The sequence below is a fragment of the Lepidochelys kempii genome, chromosome 3 (genome assembly GCF_965140265.1).
Source record: "Lepidochelys kempii isolate rLepKem1 chromosome 3, rLepKem1.hap2, whole genome shotgun sequence".
Lineage (NCBI taxonomy): Eukaryota > Metazoa > Chordata > Testudines > Cheloniidae > Lepidochelys > Lepidochelys kempii.
This window is the reverse complement of record NC_133258.1, coordinates 172,745,966-172,770,781: the sequence shown is the minus strand read 5'-3', so window position 1 is coordinate 172,770,781 and position 24,816 is coordinate 172,745,966. Positions and strand designations below refer to the sequence as shown.

Here is a 24,816-nt window from a genome sequence, read left to right as displayed (position 1 = left end):
TGCATATACATCGATACATTTTTTGTAAAATCTGTTAAAGTTCAGTATTTTGTCAGAAGGAGGAACAGAAATCTGAAATGTGCTGTGAACATGCAAGTCAAATAACTTCAAGCTGAGCTGCAACCCAAAGTAAATATGTAAGAGTTGTATTTATTGGTGAAATCCACACAGATGAAGAGCTTTGCTTTGTAGGCAACTACATTTAAGGCTATATTATTAAATAGGGAGCCAAACTGCAATTTGAAATAATCACACACAAATTAAACTATTAAGATATAATAGAAATTTATGTTCATGCAAGAAAAGATAGACTTTTTTAAAGCTAGTTAGGCCTTGAAAGGGATTAAAAAAAAAAACCAAACCTCAACCGACCGACTGCTTAAAGGTTATTGCCTTAATGAATAGCTACTAATGCTGTATGAACTGTTTATCTTTGGCTTTCAGGTAAAAAACAAAAATACAGCATGTCACAGCTGCATGTGTTTTATGGTTTCTGGTCTACTGCAGTCTAAAGGAATCACTATGGCTGAAGCCTGAAAGGTTTGTCATCTCCACTACACGTGGCCCAATGAGCACCTTTAATTTTCTTTCTATAGTGCACTGCATAAAGGCTGCCATCTGCAAGAAACTATTTAAGCTTCTTAATAAACTGAGAAATTGATGGCTTTTTTTTAAAATTGACTGAGTTAGCACCATTAATACTTAAGCATTTTTCACAGTGCATAAATATGGCGTGGCATTTATTATAGACATTTATTAAAGCGACTGTCAACTTGAAATCAAATGAGTTAAAAGTAGTTTGAAGGACTGTCTCTCCCCCAAGTCTCAAAATTGCTGAAAATCACACTTCTCTATTTTTAAAAAAATGTTTGCCTTCCCCAGTTGCTATGTGAAAGATCCACAAAAACAGGGAAAACTGCTACACAAATTCTGTCAAATACACGAAGTAAACAAAAAATAAAATTTCTTTCAGTGATACTGATCTTAGATGGTGCTTGTAACAACACAGAAAAATTTCATACAAGATATTTTAAGTGTCCTTTTAATTAACAAAGCTTCCTTGCTTCTAGGCTTTGATATCTATTTTGTTTATAGTCAGTTATTGGTGCTCCATGTATTTTGTGCCATGCTTCTTGAAACTCTCACACCCTGAGTTGTTGTGTCTGATACAGTGTGGTCTAAACTGAAACATGAAAGCAGTTTGCAATTAGCTCGTCCACTGGCCAATTCCAGTGTCTGCAAAATGTCTCACTGGGAGCCACTTTACATGTTATGTCATTTCAGACACTGTCAGTGATATGGAGATATTCAAAGCCTGCATTTAACAAGTGGGTGCTTTAATCAGGAAATATAAATTAATAAATGGTGCTCTGGTACCACAGTTATGAGTGTTGTGAAAGAACAGATTGGAGGGTGGGGGGAATAGAATAGATTGGAGGGTGGGGGGAAGATAAGTAGGCAAATCCCTGGAAAGAGTTTTGGAATAATAGCAATGTCCAATCTGTAGGTGCTAAAGTAAAAGCTGGCTTCACAAGTTTCAAAGCCATGAATGGATTAAGAAGAGCCATTGTAGTCATACATAGTGTATTACAAATTGGATCACAGCCCTTACACTACATATAATATACATCACTTGTGTTACATGAAGTTTTTCTAAGTTACTAAAATTGTGGGGTGGGGGCTGAGAATTAAATTAGGTCTGTCACATGCATTTTTCAGAATGCACTATATTGCTTTTTTATGACATCGCAAGACATTTTTCCATCTTTCTCCACTTTTCCATCTTTCTGCACTTAGTATGACTGCACAGGGAAAAGAGGTAATTTCACGTGGAAACTGCACCACCATGACATGTGAAACCTGTCCACTTGTGTACAGCTAGAGTTAAATGGCAAAGGACGTTAAAGACAATAAAGGGCTCAAATAATTAGATGCACATTCTCTGCTTATCCTGGACAGTTAGTTGATGCAGTGGGAGATTTCATAGTAGACAGTCCTGCATATAGAAATGTAGCTTGAGCATAATCTGCTCCCAGATTCACAGGCTGGATCTTGACTCTGATACTCTACTCTGCACATGTATGTGTATAACTCCCAATGACATCAGTGGAAGTTTTGCTTGTTGATCATTCTTGTAATTAAATTAGGAGGTACCTGAGTACTATGAGGAGGGCCAGATAGGGAATTCTGTGCATAGAGGAAGAACAGACTTATCAGATTTGAAATCCATTGCATAGATGTTGCCCTTGACCTACCTAAGCCAAATGTAATTCAGCTTTTTTAGAAAGTTATTCCCTCAGTTAATGTACAGTGGGTTTAATGCCTTATAGAACAGGATACAAGCTACAGTGCAGCTACCCATATATTCACTACCCCATGCAATGAAAGCCACCCTGGGTCCCATTACCCATCCTATAATAAATCCTGCTGGATGGTGGTGAAAGATGGAATCTGCAGGAGGTTTCCCAATTGCACATTAAAGTTAGGGGGGAAGTGAATGTTTCCCACCCCTCTTCCCGCACTGTACAGGCACAAGAGACACTCACAAACCCTGTGGGGTATCTGCAATAGAGGCTTTATGCCCCCACCAGATCCCTGCTCAGGGGGTAACAGAGCACAACAGAGGGGACCTACAAGAAAAATAATTCTTTCTAGTGCTGTACGATCTTTCCACTTTGATCTCCACAGGGCCAGTAAGGCCAAGCTGTATGTCATCCACCCACCTTTTCCCCTGGCCTGTCCGTTCCTCTCTTCTGGGCACAGATTCAGGGTGTGGGATCGCTAGCAATTAAAGTTAAGTGCTGCCAGTTCAAGACTACTTCTGAGGGGGGCGGGGGGAGAGGGCCCTGTGGTCTATAACAATGGTCACAGACTATTTCCCCCTTTTAGTATCTCCAGGCATTAAGGTCCCATTTCTGGAGGGGAACAAGATCTGATCATATGTAATTGTAGTATATAGAATGTGAGCCTTTTTAATGTAAACATACATGCTGGCTACCTCCTGTGATCGCTCTCCCCCAACATGCCATAAGGCAGCTGTTCCTAGGCTCACGATTCGAGTCCCATTATGTATACATCTACCCTTGTCATAACACTACCGCTAAAACACTCACACCGCTTGGTCCCCATACATACTGTTAAGAGGGTGGAATTTAAAATGAAAAAGACTGTTTAAATAATGTCAACAGCCTGCCTAATTTCACAAAAGGAAGGAAATTCAAAGTTAAGGCTATGGGTATATTCTTATCTAGATGCCTGAGGATTTTTGTTCATGACAATATGCCCCTAAAATTCAGAGCTGTCCCTTATTGTCTTTAATTTCTCCCATTGTCTCTCTCCTTTTTTTATTAAACATCAAAGTGAATTCACAACAGAGAGTCAGCCTAGAATTTAATCCTCTAAATACCTTAGGAATAGAGGTTTAGAATAGAAGTACCAATATACACCCTTAAAATTTCAATGTAATATAAAAGAGATTCTAATCACAACAGATCATTACCAAGAAGAGTAAACCACTTTAAAAAAATTAAGTGTCTTAAATATAATAAAAAGGAATAATTAAGAATCAAACAGGAAGCTGCCATACTGACAATTTAATGATGCTGAGTAGGACTGAAAGAACTGGCTTTGCCATTAGAAAGCAGTAGAAATCTGACATTTTCAATATGGCACTAGGGTAAGTTCTGGTCATGTTTTTCAAGAGCAAAGGTAACCGCAGAAGCAATATTGGGGAGTAGAGGGCTATTTGTTTTTTTTTAACAAGAAAACTAAAAAAAAAAATGGTAGAACTCACCAAAAAAGAACCTCGACATGTTTTGAATTCCTACTTCTGTCTAATGGTGAATCTGGTTCATTCAGTTCTACTTTACCTCATCAGGCTGGGCTTTGTCCGGGAGTTGATTACAGTGCAACCCCCCAGTGACAGCCCCATTCATTGAACGGAACTTATGAAACAGTGTCTGGTATTTCTTTTTTAAATTACTTTTTGAGATGTTCCCTTTTTTTAAAAAAAGTGTATTTATATCATGTCCACTGCATTAAAACTAATTAAAGTATGTTTTCCAAGAACTGAAGTATTACAATGATTGAAATGAGAACAGGAGATTTATAAACGTACAGATATTTAGGAATGCATCCAAATCATGTCCTGTTTTTTGAACAAAGTTAAAATCTAATTGATACATGCACTTAGTATGACTGCACAGGGAAAAGAGCTAATTTCACGTGGAAACTGCTAAGTGCAGCCACTTGCACACACTGTGTCTAATCTGTGTGAGCAGTCATGGTCGTTGCATAACCTTGCGTGCGTTACATGTAAGCGTGTAACTAGATGCACAACTACAGGCATTCTTTGAATGCACCATCAACCTGTTAAAAAAATAAATAAAAAAAAAAGCAGGCCGGGAGTATTCAGCACCAAGAATGTGAGGATGCAGACTTAGTAAACTGCTAAAACACTGACTGTTTGCATGCGGGGGGATGATCATTGTTTGTTTTTTTTTGTAATGACAGTTTATTAATATTGTCAACTATAGACAATGGCAGTATAATACATAGTGACACGTTGAGTTGTAACAAGGAATCATCCATACAGTCAACAAAACTGCATCAACAACATGCAAATAAAATACAAATGCAGAATCTCTGAAACATTGAACAATTGTTCTGAGTTATTTTTAACTCCTTTACACTGGAATTCTAACTCTCTGGTTTGGATCATTACCTTCTGCCTACATAAAATGCTTCCGTAGCTTCAATGAAATCATACGCTTAATCTCCTGTCCTAAATGGCTTTGTTACAAAGTTACCATTCTCTCTCTGCTCTCTTGCACTGAGTGAAGTGATTTATATATAGTGTATATACTGGGATCTTTGTGGGTGAGAGATGTTGAAAAATGTAGATCATTATTTTCATTATACTGTTACTCTGAGTCTCCAAATTAAGTATATGATCAATATTCAGAGACTATGGGCCAGGTCCTCAGTTGGTGTAAATTGGTGTAAGTGCATTTAAGTCAAGGGAGCTACACTGGTTTACACCAGCTGAGGATCTGCCCCATATTCTTGAACTAAAACATATATCTGAGTGACATGCATCTTGTCACCTATATAATGATGATGTCAAAAGGAAAAAATGTTGAAGGCACAATTTTTAGTAGGTTTTTTTTTTTTTTTACCACTTACAGCACAGAGTCAAAGATTCTGAAGCTGGCTTTCAACTATCTGTATTCTGCTGCCATCCAGTGGTTTACATAAAACAATGTGATATTAAAAGAATGATTTTTTACGGTATATCTTTGCTGTAGGGTATTAATAAAACATATGGACATTGTGAAGTATAAAAGGTGAGATCCCTTTTGTGGTGAGGGAGTGGACAGGTGTTTTACAAGAGTCACAATAACCTACCACCCACTAGCGCTAATATTTTACTTCATTTTTACCTGTTACCAATTTTGATTTGATTTCTGCTTGATAAACCTCAGAGATAAGTAGTACAAAACCATGAAACCACTAATAATACCGACGAGGATGAGGTAGCTTGCATAGAGAGGATACGAGTCCAGATTCATAGCCTGAATTACCTGTAAGCACAGACATCACAAAATAGTAATTAAAAACCTCTTTAAAATGGATGTGCAAAGTGTCACATCTCCTTAGTTTTGCTCCTCTTCCTGCCTTGCCCCTGGTGGCTTTTATGTTCTTATTTTCAATTACAGCAGGATCAGCTTTGTCACATCTCTCAACAAGTGTATCATTAGGAGGAACACAGCTCTATTTCTAAACGTTGTTTTCCAACAAATGTGTAGCTGAGGTTTGTGAAGGGAATTATTGCTTTATTTGCTCTTTAAAAATCTATTTCATTTTCCCCCTCCCCAGATAGCAAGGCACCATGTAAATATTGTGACACAAATCTGCCACTGCATGGACCTGCCTCAAGCAGAGGCTGCCATTTGTGCTGTATGATATGGTGTCTTCAGTATATGAACACACATCCATTGGAGGACCAAAGAGAGACCACCAGACTCGTTCCATTTAGCATCTACAGTAACAGGCATTCCAAAAATGAAATGCCAAGACATTCAATCACTACACCAGTGGCTCTCAACCTTATTCTTGCACCCATCCTTTTGTACTGCTTCAAGCACGCTTTGAAGGTTCCCTAGTAGAGGGGGAAACAATCTCTTTCCTTCCCTCCTGTATGCTGGGATGGGACTAATTTAATATGGCTCTGTCAAACTCTGACCACTTCATTTCCCACTTTGCCTCTGTAGGGGATCAGATAGCGAGTTGACAGGGAAAGGGAGGAGTCGTATAATCCTACCAAACCATGGTGGTGATGCAGCTCAGGCTTATGCCAAAGGTCAAACAGCATGCATTATGGCTCCAATTTAGCAAAGTCAATGAGCATAAGCACGCCCTTATAAGAGTGCTTTGCAGAATCAAGGCATATATCATTTAGTCAACTACAGTAATAAATGGCTTAGTAGCTATTCCTCAAATTATTTATCAAATATAAAAATCTCTCTGGGAGACTGACTTACAAGTTTCCCTGGGATTTGAAAGGTAGCATTTCCAACGGTCATTTGGTATGTGAGTTCAGTGAACTGAATTTGCATCAGGCTTTCATAACTCCATCTGACAAAAGATATTTTAGAAATCCAAAATGGAACTGGAAAAGACGGTAGGAGGGGTGGAGAAAGAAAGGGAGGAATCTGTCTTAATATAAACACACAAAATGAACCTATTATATCTAACGCCATGTCTATGTAGGTTGTAGGAATCAACATCCTCATATCAGCTAAGTCTTTGATTCGTTTGTCCACACAAATTAAATATGCATAGAAATGTGATACCCAAAACTGGATGAAGAATTGAGGATGGCAAAAAAAGGACTGTAGCTCTTCTGGAAGGCTTTTTGTATATCCCCAGTTGCTATAAGGTTTTTTGATTTGTTGGTTTGTTTTTATTTTATATATTTTACAGAGCCACTTTGTTCCAGTAATAAAATATAAAAGAGGACAGACAGGTCAAATCTGACTAAAATTTTAAGTTTTGTTTTAAAATCAAACAAGACTTTACAAAATGTAAAACTAATAGAAAGGTCTCCGTGATTTTTGAAAATATTCCAATAAAGCTTTATTTAAATTGCCCTCTAACAAATGATTATTATGTCGTTCAGACCTTGTGCTTTGAGAACCTGATATTGACTAAAACTGACCATAAACTGCTACTCTGAAACCAGTACAATTGAGACATCTATATTCATTGTACAACTCGAGCTAAAACTAAATAAGCATTATCAGTAAAAATAATGTTGATTTTTTTAAACTATTTTTCATTTAAGTTTTTAGCCTAAATTTCTTTTCTTTAAATATTTAACTTGACACTTCAAATACTACAGTAGCAAAGCAACTCATATTCTGTTGCTATCTGTTACATGACAGTGCTAAATTCTGTGTTAAAGGCTTTCTGAATTACACTTATAATGTAGCCTTGAGTGTAATTTGAATTTTTCAGTGAGACAGGTTTTGTACTCATCTTTGAATTAGTTATATATTTACAAACCCTAGAAAATAACAAAAATAATGTACAGTACATATAATACATTCTTAAATAGTGCTTTTTATCCATAGATCTCAAAACATTGTAGATATTATTCCCATTTTATAGATGGATAGGGAAACTGAGGCACATAGTGACAAACTGTGTTATCCAACACCACCCTATAAGACAACAGAAGAGTTGTGATTAGAACCCAGGTTACCTGAGTTCCTGTCCAGTATTCTATCCACTAGGCCATAATGCCTCAAAAACATTGCCTATGATTTACAAAAGCTGTAAGTAGTTGTCAGTTATGACTGCACTTGCCAGTCTTACCTAGCCACAGGCTTTCTAGGCTTACCACGAAACCGCCACTCAGGAAGAAGGTTGTGAAAAGCACATTGCCAAAGAAGGCTGACAACTGCAGTGTTGGGAGCAGTGCTGCCATCCATAGTGCCATTGCTCGGGCACAGAAAACCACAAGCCAGACTGCCAGGAAGTTAAGGAGGAAATGTTCTGGTTCAGGATTGAGATTTGTCAGCCAGTAGATAGGAACTCCATAAATTATTACAAAAGCACAGTGTTCTGGGAGCTCCCCCAAAATCTGTTAACAGGAAAAAAACCACTGAACTTTCTCATATTAATATATGTATTTTTTAATATTTTGCAGGAAATAACCTATTAAAATGTGATCACCTTCGTCAGTGACACACTAAAAAAAACAGAAAAAGGAGGATCCTAGCTAATTTTCCTTCTATTTCTAGTTGTGACATTTTCTATAACTAAAACCTAAAACTGACAGGCTTCTTGTTAAGGATTATATGCCTTGTTTTCTTACAGTTTGTCAGTTTCTGGGAATCTAAGACATTTCCCATAAAAGCTCATAAACCTGATGGCAATAATGCCACTAATGAGTCTCTGCAAATGTATTTTAGTTCAAATTCTGTTGAATCTTTACGATGAGTACACTTCAAATCATCCACTAGGAAGATCATTCGTCCCTTCTTCCTCGTTTTTGCCTACAGTTGGGGCAGCACGTTTTGCAAACTAGTTAATCCAGGGGTTCTCAAACTTCATTGCACCGTGACCCCTTTCTGACAACAAAAATTACTACATGACCCCAGGAGGGGGGACTGAAATCTGAGCCCACCTGAGTCCTCCTGCCCTGGGGTGGGGGGGGCAAAGCCAAAGCCCAAGGGCTTCAGTCCCAGGCTGGGGGCCTGAACCTGAGCCCCGAGTCCCACGGGCTTCAGCTTCAGCCCCAGGTGGTGGCACTCAGGCTTCAGCTTCAGGCCTGGGCCCCAGCAAGTCTAAGCCAGCCCTGGCGACCCATTTCAAGGGGTTGCGACCCACTTTGCTGCGCCCGACCCACAGTTTGAGAATCACTGAGTTAATCCATTGGAAAACAAAAATATTAAATTTTTCATACATAAGTAATAAAAGGCATATGTAGTGATGTAATCACTTCACCCATGGGAGTTAAGTAGGAGTGTACTTGAAGGTCACTTAATAGTATACCTCTACTGCTACGATTCATAAAAAATTGATATAATTTCATTGTGAAAACTGTGTTGTCTATGAACTACAAAGAATATTTTTTTCCCAGAACCACTCATGGGGGTTTTAAATCTTGTTTGGGAATGGAAACCTAAATTACAGATGCTGTGGCAAGCAGAGCTTTCCTAAAGGAAGGGGTTAGTCTCAGCTCTGGCAATAACAAAGCATATTTTAAAAAGTATCTTAGTAATGATTTTTTCGGAAACAGTTGTGCTCCATACATTTAATATGGTGGTTTTCTCCAATCACTATTGGGTCAAACAAAATTTGGCCCTCAAAGGTGAAAGATGAAATTGCCACATTCTATGTCACTTTTTTATGCTACATACTTCTCAGTCAAAATGATGAGAAGGTGTCTAATGGATGCATGTACACCTAGCATTGCTATTTTGCGTCAGACTGCAGCATTTACAAAGATTCTTCTATAACACGCGTCTCTTCATGTTACTAAACTCACAACAGCACTTCAACAATGAGGTATGCAGAAAAAAAAGGTATGTAAAACTATCCAAAACAACACATTTCCTTTTCAGTATTCCCAAAGTTGGCACCAAATTGTGCTTCAGAACCAGCTCCAGGCTTGTTATTTTAGAGACAATTTTTTTTAAAAAACCACTTTGGGAGCCAAAACTATGTATAGAAGCTCTTGAGGGAACAAATAATAAACCACTTCCGCTGTCCAGCATCTGGAAATCATATAAATGCCATTTGTGTTCAGACATGACTAACAGCAAAACTGGGTCACAAATAATTGCAACCACAAATTTATGCCACAGTGACACCCCTTTAAAAATGTATCCCTTGCTGAACACCAAGTCAAAGACGCATTGTGAAAGCAATCATCCAGTCTGACTTCTAGGCACGCTCTCTAAATTATACACTTGAGTCACTGGACTTTGCCCCACCACCTCAACCAGGGACAACCCGAAGTGAAAGTGATGTTGCTTGCCCTTCAATGATGTCTGTTTCCTATGAAACAACTATTGCCCATTGAAAACAAACATCTCTACCTTGATTGCCTAAATGGTAATGCTGACCTTGTTCTCTCACCCATTAGCACAGAGGGCAATAAGCCACAGCCCTCTTTAGTCAAAGACCCACTTTTACCATTTCTCTACTCGTGGGACTGGCCAGTGAATGGTGGAAGATTACACCTGCACCTCCAACAACACAAAAGGGCTCATTTTCCTTAAAGGGGGCAAGTGTGACAGCCCCTGCAGTCTGACAGCTCATTGGTTAGACAACAGAGAATAACTCCCCTAGTTTGATCTGACCTAAGGCTTTTCCATCTCCTGCCCTATCCCACCCAGTGAGATTTACAAATCCCCTTGTCCCAGCAGTCTAAGAGTAGCCAGTGAAAGGATCCTCTTGGACCTTGACTACTTTCTGGACCAGGCTCATGGACTTTCTGGACCAGGCTTTCTGGACCTAGGACCAGGCTCATGGTTTATGGAGACAGATGCTTTAAGAGCATTGTGAGGCTTAATTAATTAGTTAATAAATGTTTGGGAAGCATGATGACTGCTTTAGATGACAGGCATGATAAGTGTGAAGTCTGAACAAAATTTCATCACCCACACACAAGGCTTTTACTTTTCATGTTAAAACCAGATATACACTTTTCTTGACAGCTGAAACCAATTACCTTAGCAAAGAAGTAGGGAGTAACAGTATACATCCCATCTTCTAAATCATGATAAAGCATAGCTCTTTCTGAATGACCTACAGTATAAAACAGAAACAGACAGGTATATTTCATGCTAGAACTGCCCATAGTCAATACATTTTTCATTAGCAATTTAAGTATTATTTTGTTTGATTGTCTTAAAGCATTATCACTAAAACTGACAGACACTTACATTTTGCAATAACATCCAAAAGCACTGTGAAGGGGATTAGTGCACCTATCATAAACAACAGTGCTACTGTGTCCTGAATAGATAGCTTGGTTTTCTCATGACCATAGTATAAGAATCCAATTAATAATGACATTAGAAGGGCCTCAGATCCATGGATTAATAACGTTGAAAGATCTCTGAAGTCACTGGAGATTTGACGACTAAGAAAAACAACAACACTGACTGTAAGACACTATAATAGCTAATAATGCCAGTTAAACTACATTTAAATAATTTGGCCTGATTCTCTTATCATTGACACATATGGAACCACATTGACTTCAGATGGGACGAGAATTTGGCCTTTTAGACAGGAACATGTATAGTACAAATCAAAACTATTGTAACAAATCTCTGGCCAGCTAGCACTTCATGTTTCATCATTCTAGATAGCATGGTCATTGGGAAATTCATGGTAGAAGTGGGGATAGAAATCAGATCCTCCAGCTCCAAAATATAGATCCAATCGTGTGAGCTAAAGCAGAATCCCTGTTTACAGATAAATGAAACACCGTTAAATAATTCTGGCATGATCCAGCACAGAGGTGGGCAAACTATGGCCCTCAGGCTGAATCCGCCCCGTGAGCCACACCACGCAGCTTGGCCCCACTCCAGCCGAGGCACAGGGTCAGGGGCTGTAAAAACGAGGCTCCTGGAAGCCGCAGCATGGCCTCGCTCCAGCTTCTACGCGTTCCAATGGGAGCTGCAGGGGCAGTGCCTGCAGATGGGGCAGAGTGCAGACCCGCCTGGCAGCACCTCTGCATAGGAGCTGGAGAAGGGACATGCCACTGCTTCCAGGAGCCGCTTGAGGTAAGTGCAGCTCAGAACCTGCACCCCCTAAGCTTCCCAAGCCCCAACTCCCTGCCCCAGCCCTGATCCCCCTCCTGCTTTCCAAACCCCTTGATCCCAGCAGCCTCCTGCATCCCAAACCTCTCATCCCCAGCCCCACCCCAGAGCCTTTGCCCCTGCCCCAGCCCTGATCCCCCTCCCACCCTCCAAACCACTCAGTCCCAGCCCAAAGCACCCTCCTACACCCCAAACACCTCATCCCCAGCCCCACCCCCAACCCCAATTTTGTGAGCATTCATGGCCCGCCATACAGTTTCTATTCCCCAATGTGGCCCTCGGGCCAAAAAGTTTGCCCATCACTGACCCAGCATATAGTAGTGGTACTCCAGACGCATTAAGCCAATTAATTAAAAATTTTTGAGTAATTGTGAAAGTACTAGTGAATGTCACAGCCAACTACAGCAGCCACCACCAGTAACAATCATGCTAAAATAAGGATAAACAAATCATAGAATCATAGAATATCAGGGTTGGAAGGGACCTCAGGAGGTCATCTAGTCCAACCCCCTGCTCAAAGCAGGACCAATCCGTAATTTTTGCCCCATATCCCTAAATGGCCCCCTCAAGGATTGAACTCACAACCCTGGGTTTAGCAGGCCAATGCTCAAACCACTGAGCTATCCCTCCCCCCCAAATCTCATGCCTCATGATGTCTTAGTCAAAATGAGTTGATGAAATTTCTTGAATCCCCTTGCTTGGGGGAGCATGGTGCAGTTGGCTAGATTTATCAAGGAAAGGTGTGGCTGCCTTTCTCTGAAGAATGAAGTAAGAGTGGCAGGATATGGGATGGACGTATGGTCAGATCTGATATAACAACTGCTACATTCCAGTGTGACACAAACCCATGACCAGCTTTCTCCAGACTTTCAGCCTATGTTCAGCTTGCCCTTCATGCTTCTCTCTTAACATTCATTTCCTTTGCACTTTTAAATGTTATTCCTGCAAGACATCAGTTTCTTTTCAAAATAAGATTACCTTAATAATACAGTAAACTGCTTTAAGCCACCTGGTAACTGATCAGTTGAATGGGAATGCATGTTAATCACCTCTTCTGGAGTGAAAAGGGAACTGTTCAAAAGCAGAGAGAGAGAAAACGGGAGTAGCTCAATTTCAGAAACTGTTTCAGATCAAGCATAGCACGTTCTTTTTATAAATAACATTATTATTTTACCTTTGTTCACTGTAAACAGTTGTCACACAGTCTCCTTCATTAGCTTTCCATAAGAAATCATCAAAATCTTTGACCTTCTCCCAGAACAAGGTGGCAAGTGACCTTGCCCTTTTCTGACTTTCCATCTCCTTCTCTTTGCTCCGGTTATCAATGCTGGTCAAATCAACTGCAAGACATTATCTGATATGGGTCTACATACCTAAGATATGATAATTTACTCATATATGTATTGCTAGTAATAAATTTCATCATCAATAGAACCTACCTAATTATAGCACATATGTATGATATGGTGCGACAGTGGTCACTCTTAAAATGTTTGTCAATTGCTCTACATAACTCAATACCATTACTTCAGTATCTGCAGTGTGTTCCCTAAGTTTTCTATAGACAACATGCAAATCCTGAATTAACATTATCAAATTGCTGATGGAAAAAGTGGATGCTTTTCAGGTTGACACTACAACATTATATTTTACTATTATGGTATAAATACTTTTTTTTCTAGTTTGGGAATGCAAGCTAGTGGCTAGAGGGCTTAGTCTGCCCTTGCATGCCCTATTTGTCACATACAGGGGCTCTGAGTGTCTCCAACAGCTCCCTCCCCCTCTACCACTGTACCCTCTTCTTCCCCATTTCAAGGGCTCCATGTGCCTCCCTTCCTCCTGTATAAAGGTCCCCCATTCTCTTCTCCACCAGGATTCTGTGTGTGCTCCTTTTTTCCCTTGCCCCTCAACCATCCTTATTTATTTATTTACCTGTCTGGGAGCTAAGTCATTCAGGGTGTCAAAATTTTAAACTGAGATGGGGAGATATATGTTAGTGGCTGCCATCAACAGGTTCTTTGCTCTATAGACAATTACAGAGGTGGTTGAAGGGGACAAGTCTGCTAACTAGCTATCAGGACTCTGTGTGTCCCCATTTCTTCCTTCCAGTTTTCCAATTTCCCCCCAAATCAATAGGGTTCTGCCCATTGATACATAGAACATTTGCTAAAATTCTGGAATTGATCAGATGCAGTGTTCAAATGTTATCCCATCCCATCACATCCAAATGCCCAAACAATCATAGTTCAACAATCAAGTTGAGCATAGGGGCATACAAGCTTGGCCAGCTATGGTTTACAGAATGATAAATTACACTGCATAAACAGATGATCAAGGCTCAGGGCAAGGAGCAGATAAACTGCTAATTTGACCATGATTGTTCCATGAGTCCACAGGCAGTCTAAACAGATTATTCCATGAACGAAGACACAATACATTACATTTAGGATGTGATCTCTCACTTTAGGATGTGATCAGCTAATTTACAATATTCAGATTTGAGACAAGTAGCACAAAATATCTCCAGTGTGTCCTGTACACAGGACAGGATGAAAGACAAGCTTTTGAAAAATCTCCACTAAAACACTATTTTTTTCTCCGCTATAGCACCATTTTCCCCCAAGTAAAAGGGCTGGAATCCTTCAGACACTCCATTTCTCCATACACATTAAGGCTGACGGATCAGAAATCTGGAGAATTTAAGCAAATATACAAACCCTTAGTTGCATATTAATGAATATGCAACCCATTATTTAAATAATTCGCAGTAAATATCCTGGTGTAAGGCTAATAAGGTCGTCGCATGGAGTGAGCTGCTGGAATAGAGGAATTGTTGTGCTCCTGACTGCTTCTGGCAAACCCCTGGTTGGTGGCCAGGTAAGTCTGGTTACTCCTTGTCCTGGACTAGATGGAAGGTTCTAATTGGTCTTCCAGTTAGGGTTCCAATTTTGGTTGGACATATGCCTGGAGGTTTCATCAAATGACATAATCTTTAATTAAAGACTCATCTTTAATTGCTGGAGACTCCAGGACAATCCCAGAGGGTTTGCAATCCTACTTCCAGCCCCTGCTACTGAACCTGAGCTGGGGAATCTGGCTGCTACCAGCTGGAGAACACTTCGGGTGCCCAGCTAAGGAGGCTGCCCCAGGCTAATGGGAGGGGGGTTCTGGCTGCTGCTGTTTGGCTGCTACTCACAGGCCCTTGTGGCCAAGGAGAGAGGACTAGAGACGTGCCCAGTGACACTCTAGCCATAGTTCTGCATGTGTGGACACCAGTGTGTTTGGAGGGCTACACTCAAGGTAGCGTCTCTGTGGTCAGCATCCTGAAGGACACCAACCACAAAGATCTTGCCTAGAGAAGGCCAAATGACAGGGAGACTTCCCAGAGTGCCTCTGAGACAGCGTCTCCCCAGGTGGAGGTGCTGTTCACCCTGGGCGCAGCCCAGGGGTGGGGAGAGCCTCATTGTGCTCCAAGTCCAGGCCTCTACCGGTGACTGCAGCTTTCCTTCCCTGAGTGCTGGAGCTAGCTCCCCCAGCACAACTCCAGACACACCTAGAGGGGTCACCCTGCAGCAAGGCTGCCTAAGTCCGCTGGGCCCCAGCCGACTGGGGACCACAGGATTGAGCATCTGCCTCAGAGTCCTGCAGGGTAAGATTTTCCCTGAGCTGCACATAGCCCTCTGAGCCACTGGGGCAGGGGCCAGGCAAAGCCAGGAGTAACACCTCCAAGAAACTGGCAACTCCAGGGAGGAACCTGGGACAGTGACTTCAGATTTCTTTGCCAAGAGGAACAAAGTACTGGCAGTTCGCTCCCCCCCCCCCCCCGCCAAGTATCCCACAACAGGGACAACAGGGAACTCCTATAGCCCCCATAATGCTCCCCCGCCCAGGAAGTAGTGAAGTTACTTACCTTAGGAAACCAGTTTCCCACCCTGGAAACCAGAAGGTAAAGAGATCTCTGAAGAAGAGCAACTGATTGGGTCCCTTACTTTGTACTAGGTGCAGAAAGCTCCAGAGCATGTAAAATGTGGGACTAACCGTGTGTGAAACAAAGCAAGTACAAACATGAGCCATACTTTGCAGGGGTGGATGGATTGTCACATACACAGTTACTTAAGGTTGGTTTTGCCATACAGTTCTGCTTATTTTTAAACTGTTACTCCAGCAAAGAATAACAAAAGCTCTGATACAGCATTGGTTTATAAGTCACCTATCGGACAGTATCCACATGTAATTCAATAAAAATCAATGCATTACATAAGCTTATGAAAATAAATGATTTCATGCACCCCATTTGTATTTGTTTAATCACATTTGATACTAACCATAGAAATCTGCAGGATTGCTGAATTTTGGGCAGGGATAGCCTATTTCTGTGAAATATTGGACCATGTTCCGGGCTGTTCCAGAATAGATGGTAGTTCCAGAGGTCATCAGAAGAACTAAATCGAAGAGTTGGAAGATATCTGATCGGGGCTGGTGAACTGAGAGGAGAACTAATCTGTTTCCTCTGGCAAGCCTGGATAGTGTAATCACAAGATTGTGAGCAGTAAAACTATCTAGTCCAGATGTGGGTTCATCAAGTATCAGTATTCCTGTCAAAGAGAAAAGGCGATGATGGAAAGCATTGTTTGATTTTGTGTTGCATGTGAAATGGTACCAGTACGTAAAATCTTATTTATACATTTTTAAAGATTTTTTTTAAAGCAGCAAGATCAAATATTATTTAACAAGGAGAAAATTCCCTTCCCTAAAGTTCTTTCTCCACATTACCAAACCATTTTCTGTAGTCCCAATCCTGCTCCCACAGAAATCAATAAGAATTGGCATTGACTTTCAATGGGAGTAGATTTAGGCCCCATATTTTAATTTCCAATGTTTTTCTCCTAACTTCCAGCTTTATATAATAGAAACAAGAACGTAACAGTAGTCAGTTCTGTATCTTTCCATGTACAATAACTTGTTACTTAAAGTCGTCCTGGTTAACGTTGTTTTGTTGTTACGTTGCTGGTCAATTAGGGAACACGCTCGTTTAAAGTTGCACAATGCTCCCTTATAATGTTGTTTGGCAGCTGCCTGCTTTGTTCACTGCTTGCAGGAAGAGCAGCCCGTTGGAGCTAGCTGGTGGGGGCTTGGAACCAGCCTGGACCAGCAGCCCCCCTATTGGCTCCCCTAAGTTCCCTGTGCAGCAGTCGCCCAGCAGGCTATCAATTGCTGGGCAGTTCAGGTGTCCCTCCCCCTCACTGCTGTGTGCTGCTCCTACCCTCTGCCTTGGAGCTGCTCCCGGGAGCCTCCTGCTTGCTGTGCAGGGGTGTGGGGAAGACGGGGGCTAATGTCAGGGTGTCCCCCTCCCTGCTCCTGTTTATCCCATCTCCACTGAGCGGGGCGGGGGGGAGGGGGGCAGACAGCAGGGCTCAGGATGGAGGGAGCTTGCTGGTTGCAGCTGCTTTCTCAATTTCCTGATCTACTTAAAAAGGCAGTGTACTTAGAGTGCGGTCAGCATACTTAAAGGGGCAATGCTCATCTCTCTCTCCCACACACAGGGTGTGTGTCTCTGTCTCTGTCTCCCTTCATTTGTGCTGCCTTGTAGAGTGTGAGACTACATTAACAACGAGTTAACCCTTGAGGGCTCTGCCGAGTGCTAGTTCATCATTTAGCAGGAAGGCATTCCCTGGGAAATATCCCACCCTCTGACTCCACCACCTCAACCAAGCTTCACAATCACCATTGTTGTGTACAGTATTAAATCGTTTAAAACTTATGCTGTACATATATATATAATATAGTCTTTTGTTTGGTGAAAAAAATTTCCCTGGAACCTAACCCCCCTATTTACATTAATTCTTATGGGGAAATTGGATTCGTTTAATATCATTTCTCTCAAAGTTGCATTTTTCAGGAACTTAACTACAACATTAAACGAGGAGTTAGTGTATGTTACATGAGAGGTAGATTCAGTGTGGTTAGAGTTTACGGTAATACTTCTACTCATATTCTATGTGTTCAGACCACTTGCATTGAGTCACACAGTGTCAGGGTGTGTAAAGGCCTCAAAACCAGAGAGCCAAAGTTATAAAAAATAAAATAAAAAAAAAATAGGAGCATGAAAGTGAAGAGAGGAGAAATAAGTTCTACATTAATATTTTCTATCTGAAGGTTTCTTTGCAACTGGTTGTTGAAAACTCAAGTGAGATAATGTCAAACATTTTGAGACCTGGTATTATTCACTATTTATATTACCATAGCACCGAGTGGCCCTAAGTAGTATCAAGTGCTGTACAGGCACACACAAAATCATGGACCTAGATCCTAAAAGATATTTAGGCATGTAGCTCCCACCTAAAACCCTTTGAGGATCTGGACCATGGTTCCTGCCCTGAAGAGCTTATTATGAGTAAATATAGAGTTTGAAGTGCTAAAAGGAAAAAATTGTATTTAATTTTTCTTTTCCTGGAAACAGAAAATGTTTTGCATTAATACATACCTCTTTTCCTGAGCAGCACATGCTGAAAAACATTTTTTTGCCTTTCCTGTAATTGTGGAAAAAATAGCCTTATCTACACTGGGAATATTCAGACCCATGTTTCCTGAAGAAGGCAAGGGTACTGATAGAAACTTCAATGTACACATGGATTAGGCTTTATTACAACCATGTTGGCTGGTGAGAACAGGTGTAAAGAACAACTGAGCCTGCCTGAGTTTTCTCTGCATTGCAGTTTTCACTGCCTGGGGTAATTTACAAATCTGAAAAATCCTAGTGTAGCCACAGGCACTGAGATTACCATCTAGTACCCTGATCCTACAGATTGTTACTAACATAATCTTTACTCTCACAAGTAGCCCAGCTGAAGTCAACAGGACTACTAGTGTGCACAGGCGTTTGAAAGACTGGGCACATAACACTGGAAAAGAGATTACAAGATATAGGTTCTGATTCTGATGCCACTGAAGTTAACAGAAATTCTTATGGTGACTTAAATGGGAGCAGATTAGGTCAATAAACTGCATAATAAAGCCACTAATGTCCAAGTAAATAATATTCCTTGCTTGTATTTAATGTAAATAGGCACAATTGCTGCAGCCAGTGGGGGGGGGGGGAGGAATATTTCCCTTACTAATGTAAACCCCCTCCTCCCCCATCTGGTTTTGTGGTTTAATTAAGATGAATGACTTTATGCTCACCAGGATTCCACAGCAGCTGCACTCCAATGCTTACCCTTCGCCTTTCTCCCCCCGACACACCTCGGATGTATTCATTCCCTACTCTTGTGTTTGCACACTGTCGTAACCGCAGTTCTGCTATAACATCTTCTACCTGGTGGTTCCAGAATAAAGCAAGGGTTAGTTGTTTAATCATTAAGTATAATGCACAGTCCAAAATTACGTTTGGCTTTAATCGTCATTCAAATATTACTGTGCTATCTGATCAATAGCCATTTAAAACAAACCTTGACTTTCTCAGAGGCAACATTTTCTAAAAATTCAGCAATTCATTTCTCATTTTAGCTCCCATAAAGCTTTCCCTAAATTGCCATTTGGAACAACTGCAGCCTTCTATCTGGGAGCAAAAAAAATTAAAACCTATTTATAAGCAAAAATAGACAAATCAAACTTTAGACTTTATGACTTACACAACAAATGCCCAGTTCAATTTAGCTGTTCTTACCCCAAACATACTTGGATAATTATGTCAAATGCATTTTTGACAACTTTATTTTTTCCCCAGCAGCTCTAATTACCCTTTTTTCCCTTTGTGAGTCTGAAAAAGTCTTCGGGAGCCGCAGTTTTGCAACGAATAATAATGTTTCTTTGACAGTTAGGCTGGGTAGTAGTCGATCATCCTGCCGCACATGTGCAATGCATTTCTTAACAAGCTGGTGAGTACTGGGTTGTCCATTGATTATGATTTGGCCAGACTTAATTTTGCCACCGTGATCTCGACAGGTTATCACATCAAGTAAGGATGTTTTTCCACAGGCTAGAAAAATCATAATTTAAAAAGTTAAAAATCTCTCTGGGTCAAGTTCTAGAGCAGTTCCATTTGGTCACAAAAATGAGGCAAATGTTTTTGCCACATTCATGTGCCTCCATATTCACCCCTATCCTAAGCCCTCTCTGTAGCTTATTTTAGAACCCCGAAGGAGAACAGCCTGTGAAGGAGACCTGAGTTCAAGTTTGACTGTTTGTTTTGAGCCAAAGGTTTAGGACATCTTTAGAAGTTATAATGTGAGCTCTTAGGCTAGAGCAGTGGTTCTCAGCCAGGGGTATGCTTTCCCCTGGGGGGTACGCAGAAGTCTTCCAGAGAGTACATCAACTCATCTAGATATTTGCCTAGTTTTACAACAGGCTACATAAGACACTGGAAAAGTCAGTACAAACTAAAATTTCATATGGGCAAAAACTTGTTTATATTGCTCTATATATTATATGCTGAATATTCCAATTGATTAATTTTATAATTATATGGAAAAAATTAAAAAGTAAACAATTTTTCAGTAATAGTGTGCTGTGATACTGTTGTATTTTTCTGACTGATTTTATAAGCAAGTGGTTTTTAGGTGAAGTGAAACTTGTGGGGTACGCAAGACAAATCAGACTCCTGAAAGCAGTACTGTACAGTAGTCTGGAAAGGTTGAGAGCCACTGGGCTAGACGACTACCAGCGAGACTGCTGCCTCATAAGGAATGGCACTAATTGAATTCCAAAGATGCCTGAAATCTTAAAAACCCAACCCTACCCCCCCCCATAACAAAGTTATGAACTGAAGTTTACCACATATGTAATTACACATATTTTTGGCTCACCATGGTCTTGATCGTGTGGTGACTTGAGAATTCTGTCCCTGATCCAGCAAAACACCTTTTACACAGGCTTAACTTTAGGCACAGGAGTAGTCCCATTGGCCTCAGGGTGTTCTGCATGGACATAGGGTCCACACTACTGGATCTGATTGCAGGACTTGGCCTAAATTTGTATTATAAGCTTGTTTTGTGGAATGAATTGTGAACATGAATAAATATGGTGTTTTTAAACAATGCAATATTGGCTCACACTTAGGGGGAACAAGACTAAAATAATGGAAGCAAAATGACATTTGGAAATAACAAATGTCTTGTTCTCTCATGTTGTGCGATATAGTTTGTAAACATGCACACAGTTCCTTCATTATTAATTATTATTATTTTATTATTTCATATATTGCTGCTCTTCATTTTAGAAGATTAATGCCCTGCTTGATGATTTGAGGGGTTTTTATGTAGGTGTTTGTTTTAAAGAAATCCATCCATTTGCAAACCATATATCAATCCACTTGTGACTGACACAGTGATTACTAACAATAAAGTGAAACCCCTCAGAAATTTTGACCAACCTCACTAAAGTATTTGATAAAATAGTTAATAAACTTTTTTTTAAACTGTTTAAGACCAGTTAGGTGAATGGGGTTTGTGCTCCCTGTAAGCTACTTAACAAATACACAGCAATATAATATTGTTCCATCCAAAGCTCTTTTATCAGGGAGGATTCCCAAGGTACAACTTTGTTTTGAAAGCAAATCTCAGACCCAGACAACTCCAGGAAGCAGGTGAATTATGGAGGAAATGCCACTGACCTCTGCAGTAAGACAGGCTGTGGACATAAGGTGGTAGTACTGCCATGGCACACGCTCAGCGCTGGCTGAGGTCAGGGTAGCTATGTATTCTGGTCAGAGCTGTTGATCGCTCACTTTTGGAGGTGGGCCAGCCAGTGCAAGGCCCCTTCACTCCCAGCAGCGCAGGGACTGCGGGCACCTTGCATTGTTCCAGGCAGACCCAGGAAATCTGGCCCATAAAATCAAATGATGAAAAACCATCCTTTAAGAAACTGTGTGGCAAGCATATGTACAAATCATGACAAAAATTCTTTCCCAAACAAAATCTAACTGTCTTCTGCTGGGGGCCCACCATATATTTTTTATGAGCATACTGCAGCGATGTATAACATATATTTCTAGGGAGTGTTTCTCTGTTGGATGGTTATATATCCTTTGGCATTCAGTAGTGCTGTTGTCATCTATTGTATATTTTATTGTAAAGGCTTGGTCAATGCAGTAAAGCTTTCAGTCCTACCAGAGCTTCCTATAATAGCTAGCATCTGGCCACTTTGAACTTTAAAGTTCAGATTCTGGATTGCTGGCACATGGGAATCTGGGCCTGTGTTCCACATCCAAGGCATTTTCATCTCTGCTAGGCTCTCATACCAGGGAATCTGAGATGCCATGTTAACCTAATGTAAATAAATAGAAAAAAAGCCCTCCATTCAGAAAGTCAATACTGTAGCAATAAATATTTTTTAAAAATTAAGATATTACAAAGTGGAAAATGCATGAAAATAGCTGCAACCAACCTGATGCAAATTCTCAAAACTACGTTTTAGCTAATTCCATTTGCCAACCATGCATTGTTTCCATATATTCTTTCTTATCACTGATTGATTGCCAAACTGTTTGATTACCAAATATCTGTCTGTCTCTCTAAAATAAAAGATACTGTGTATTTGTCTGTTTGAAAATGCAAATACTGCCCTGCCCTTTACCAAATATACACAAAGCATTAACCCTTTGCAAACTGAATTTCTTCTTGTTAAATCAACGGGCATGATTTGTGAGGTCTGCGGCAGCTATTTAGTATTTTGCAACTCTCTGTCCAGCGTAGGGTATGTTCCTGAGAGAAAGGAGACATAACCCTTCACGCTGGTGATCCCCAGCTGCCACAGTAGCCCCCTGGATTTTGGTCATCTAGGCGTAACTTCAAGCTGCCTTGAGTCTGCCCAGATCAGGAGAACACTAAGGTGGCTGTCCCACCCCTTAGCGGTGTGAAGTATATCTCAGCTGCAACTGAGGATCTTTCTAGCCCACTATTTAAAATGCAGCCAAGGACCTGATCCTATATTTACCATGCACCCAAAACTTCCACGGCTTCAATGATGTTTGTGTGTACAACAACTGTAAGATAAGGTCCCAGTTGCTATATGTAATTTAACTCACGTTACTTTTTACAGTGTCTAAATGTTACAAGCAGGAAATTGTTGTATACATTAGCAAGATAAAGTAGACCTTGTACCTGGTAGTTGAGCTCTCTGACCTCTAGGACATTTGATTTGCCACTGTAGGTGAAATACAGATTGTTATCCTCTTCAGAGCAAAAAATACTGTCTCTGAATCTCCTCTTTGCCTATAGGAATTATTAGAAAATTAATTACAACTCACTTCTCTCTCTCTAAACAGCATTTAAAAAATGAGAGGCAGCAAGGGAAATGCTTTCAATGTGTAATAATAGTACAATTGATTTAGTTACTATAGCACAAAATGTAAAGAGTTGAAATGAGTTACCTCTGTCTAGTACCTGGAAAATTACTCTGCACTACGAGGGTGTGAAAAACTCAAAGTGCAATTCAAAGGAATATGTGGTGAGTTTTTTGTTCATTTGTTTGCTTGCTTGTTTGTTTTTTGTCTGGACTTAAACATGACCACTTTCAAAATGAAAATGGACCCAATTTCATTCAACCTTGGTCCTATTTCTGAGCAAAAATGCACAAGAAGTTTTGAAATTTTTATTTTTAGCTTCTCCTTACATAGTTAAGCAGGTCCTGTTTAGCCCAGGCAGTCTTCAGCCTTAAGTGGGGGAGAACCTGCATGCCTGCAGTTCCTACTTCTAACTCCCTGTCCTCTTCCAGAAGCTTCCTTTTTCCTTTGAGCCATGGGCCCAGTCTTCATCCAGTCTTTATTCCTGATTTCCCCCTCCTCCCCCAAGACTATCCTCTCCACGTCCCTTCATTTGCCATGATCTGGACAGACCGGTTTATTCCCCTCCAATCTATCCCTGTTCTGAGCCAGACATTGGTTGGAGGTGAAGCTTCAAAGGAATTCACACATGTATTATCTTTGGAATATGTTGATTGGGCTTATCTAAAGTAACTGTCTGCACTTTCTGCATACAGCCAAACTTCAGATCAGGTCTGACTTAACCCTTTGAGTCCAGATAGATAGCACTGCAAAACTGAGCCCGTAAATCAAGGCACATACTATTCATAGAAACAATACAGAAACCACCCACAATTGCTAAAACAATTTCAAACAGCAGCTTCTCATAACAGAAAAGTATATTAAAGTCACTTTCTATATAGTAACACTCCCCAGCAAATGCATTTAGTTAATTTTAGTATGTATATGGCCCCCACCACTGATATCTGAGTGCCTTTTGCATGTTAATGCATTTATCCTCCCAGCACTCCTTTGTGTGGTGTGGAAGTTATATTATCCCTTCTTTACAGCTGGGAGGACTAAAACACAAGTTTGCACCAGAAGTCTGTGGCAAAACCCAGAATAGAACCCAGATTTCATGTGTCCCAATCAAGCGCCTTGACCACCAGCCCATGTTGCTTCTCTAAGGGCTATATATTGCCTTCATTCCACATTCACATGCAGATGGAGGACACTATACGTCAAATCCAATTTGCTGTTTCATATATCTAGTGCTAAATACTGTCTGCAGGAGTTTCCCCTTCAGTTCTGTATGAGCTCCACTCACCGACAAATCCAGATCTGTATCCTGGCTCCCAATGGCATGCTCCGATGGGACTTTTTCAGTCATTTCTTTCATATTTGTGATGGAGTTTTCTCTCCGTATTGCCACTTTCTTTTCTGTTTTTAAATACTGTGCTTACTGTGGAAATCCTTCTCCTCTTGGTTTTGAGCTTGATCCCCTTCCAAGACCCCTCTACACGAATATAGCTGGTGTTTCTCCTGACACTCCGGGTCTCTCTGGTCTACATGTCTCTGTAGATGGGGTAATGTTCTCCTTTTCTGGGATAGTAACAGCTCAGGCTAAAGGTTAATCAGATAATAGTTATGGCTAATCTGTCAACTGTGCTTGGAAAGGAGAAGAAAGGAAAAGTGAACTGAGAGCTACTCAGCTTTCTGTCGAGTAATTTCCTG

The 24,816-nt window shown here is 40.6% G+C and overlaps 1 protein-coding gene across 9 annotated transcripts in view; it reads right to left on the bottom strand.

Moving 5' to 3' along the window:
• Positions 1 to 24,816, bottom strand: part of DYNC2LI1 (dynein cytoplasmic 2 light intermediate chain 1) — a 118,610-nt gene that overhangs the window by 449 nt on the left and 93,345 nt on the right. For 8 of the 9 annotated variants that reach the window (XM_073339089.1, XM_073339090.1, XM_073339088.1 and 5 more), the window contains 13 exons: positions 24,410 to 24,705; positions 22,943 to 23,053; positions 21,950 to 22,106; positions 19,583 to 19,821; positions 19,026 to 19,158; positions 16,169 to 16,438; positions 13,018 to 13,183; positions 12,822 to 12,914; positions 10,959 to 11,158; positions 10,745 to 10,821; positions 7,879 to 8,146; positions 6,543 to 6,670; positions 5,442 to 5,582 (listed from right to left, as the gene is read on the bottom strand). In XM_073339089.1, coding sequence (XP_073195190.1) covers positions 5,445 to 5,582; positions 6,543 to 6,670; positions 7,879 to 8,146; positions 10,745 to 10,821; positions 10,959 to 11,158; positions 12,822 to 12,914; positions 13,018 to 13,183; positions 16,169 to 16,438; positions 19,026 to 19,158; positions 19,583 to 19,821; positions 21,950 to 22,106; positions 22,943 to 23,053; positions 24,410 to 24,481 — 2,052 coding nt within the window. In that variant the 5' untranslated portion in view covers positions 24,482 to 24,705 and the 3' untranslated portion in view covers positions 5,442 to 5,444. The remainder of the gene's footprint in view (positions 1 to 5,441; positions 5,583 to 6,542; positions 6,671 to 7,878; positions 8,147 to 10,744; positions 10,822 to 10,958; positions 11,159 to 12,821; positions 12,915 to 13,017; positions 13,184 to 16,168; positions 16,439 to 19,025; positions 19,159 to 19,582; positions 19,822 to 21,949; positions 22,107 to 22,942; positions 23,054 to 24,409; positions 24,706 to 24,816) is intronic. The other variant, XM_073339098.1, reaches the window with a different exon arrangement.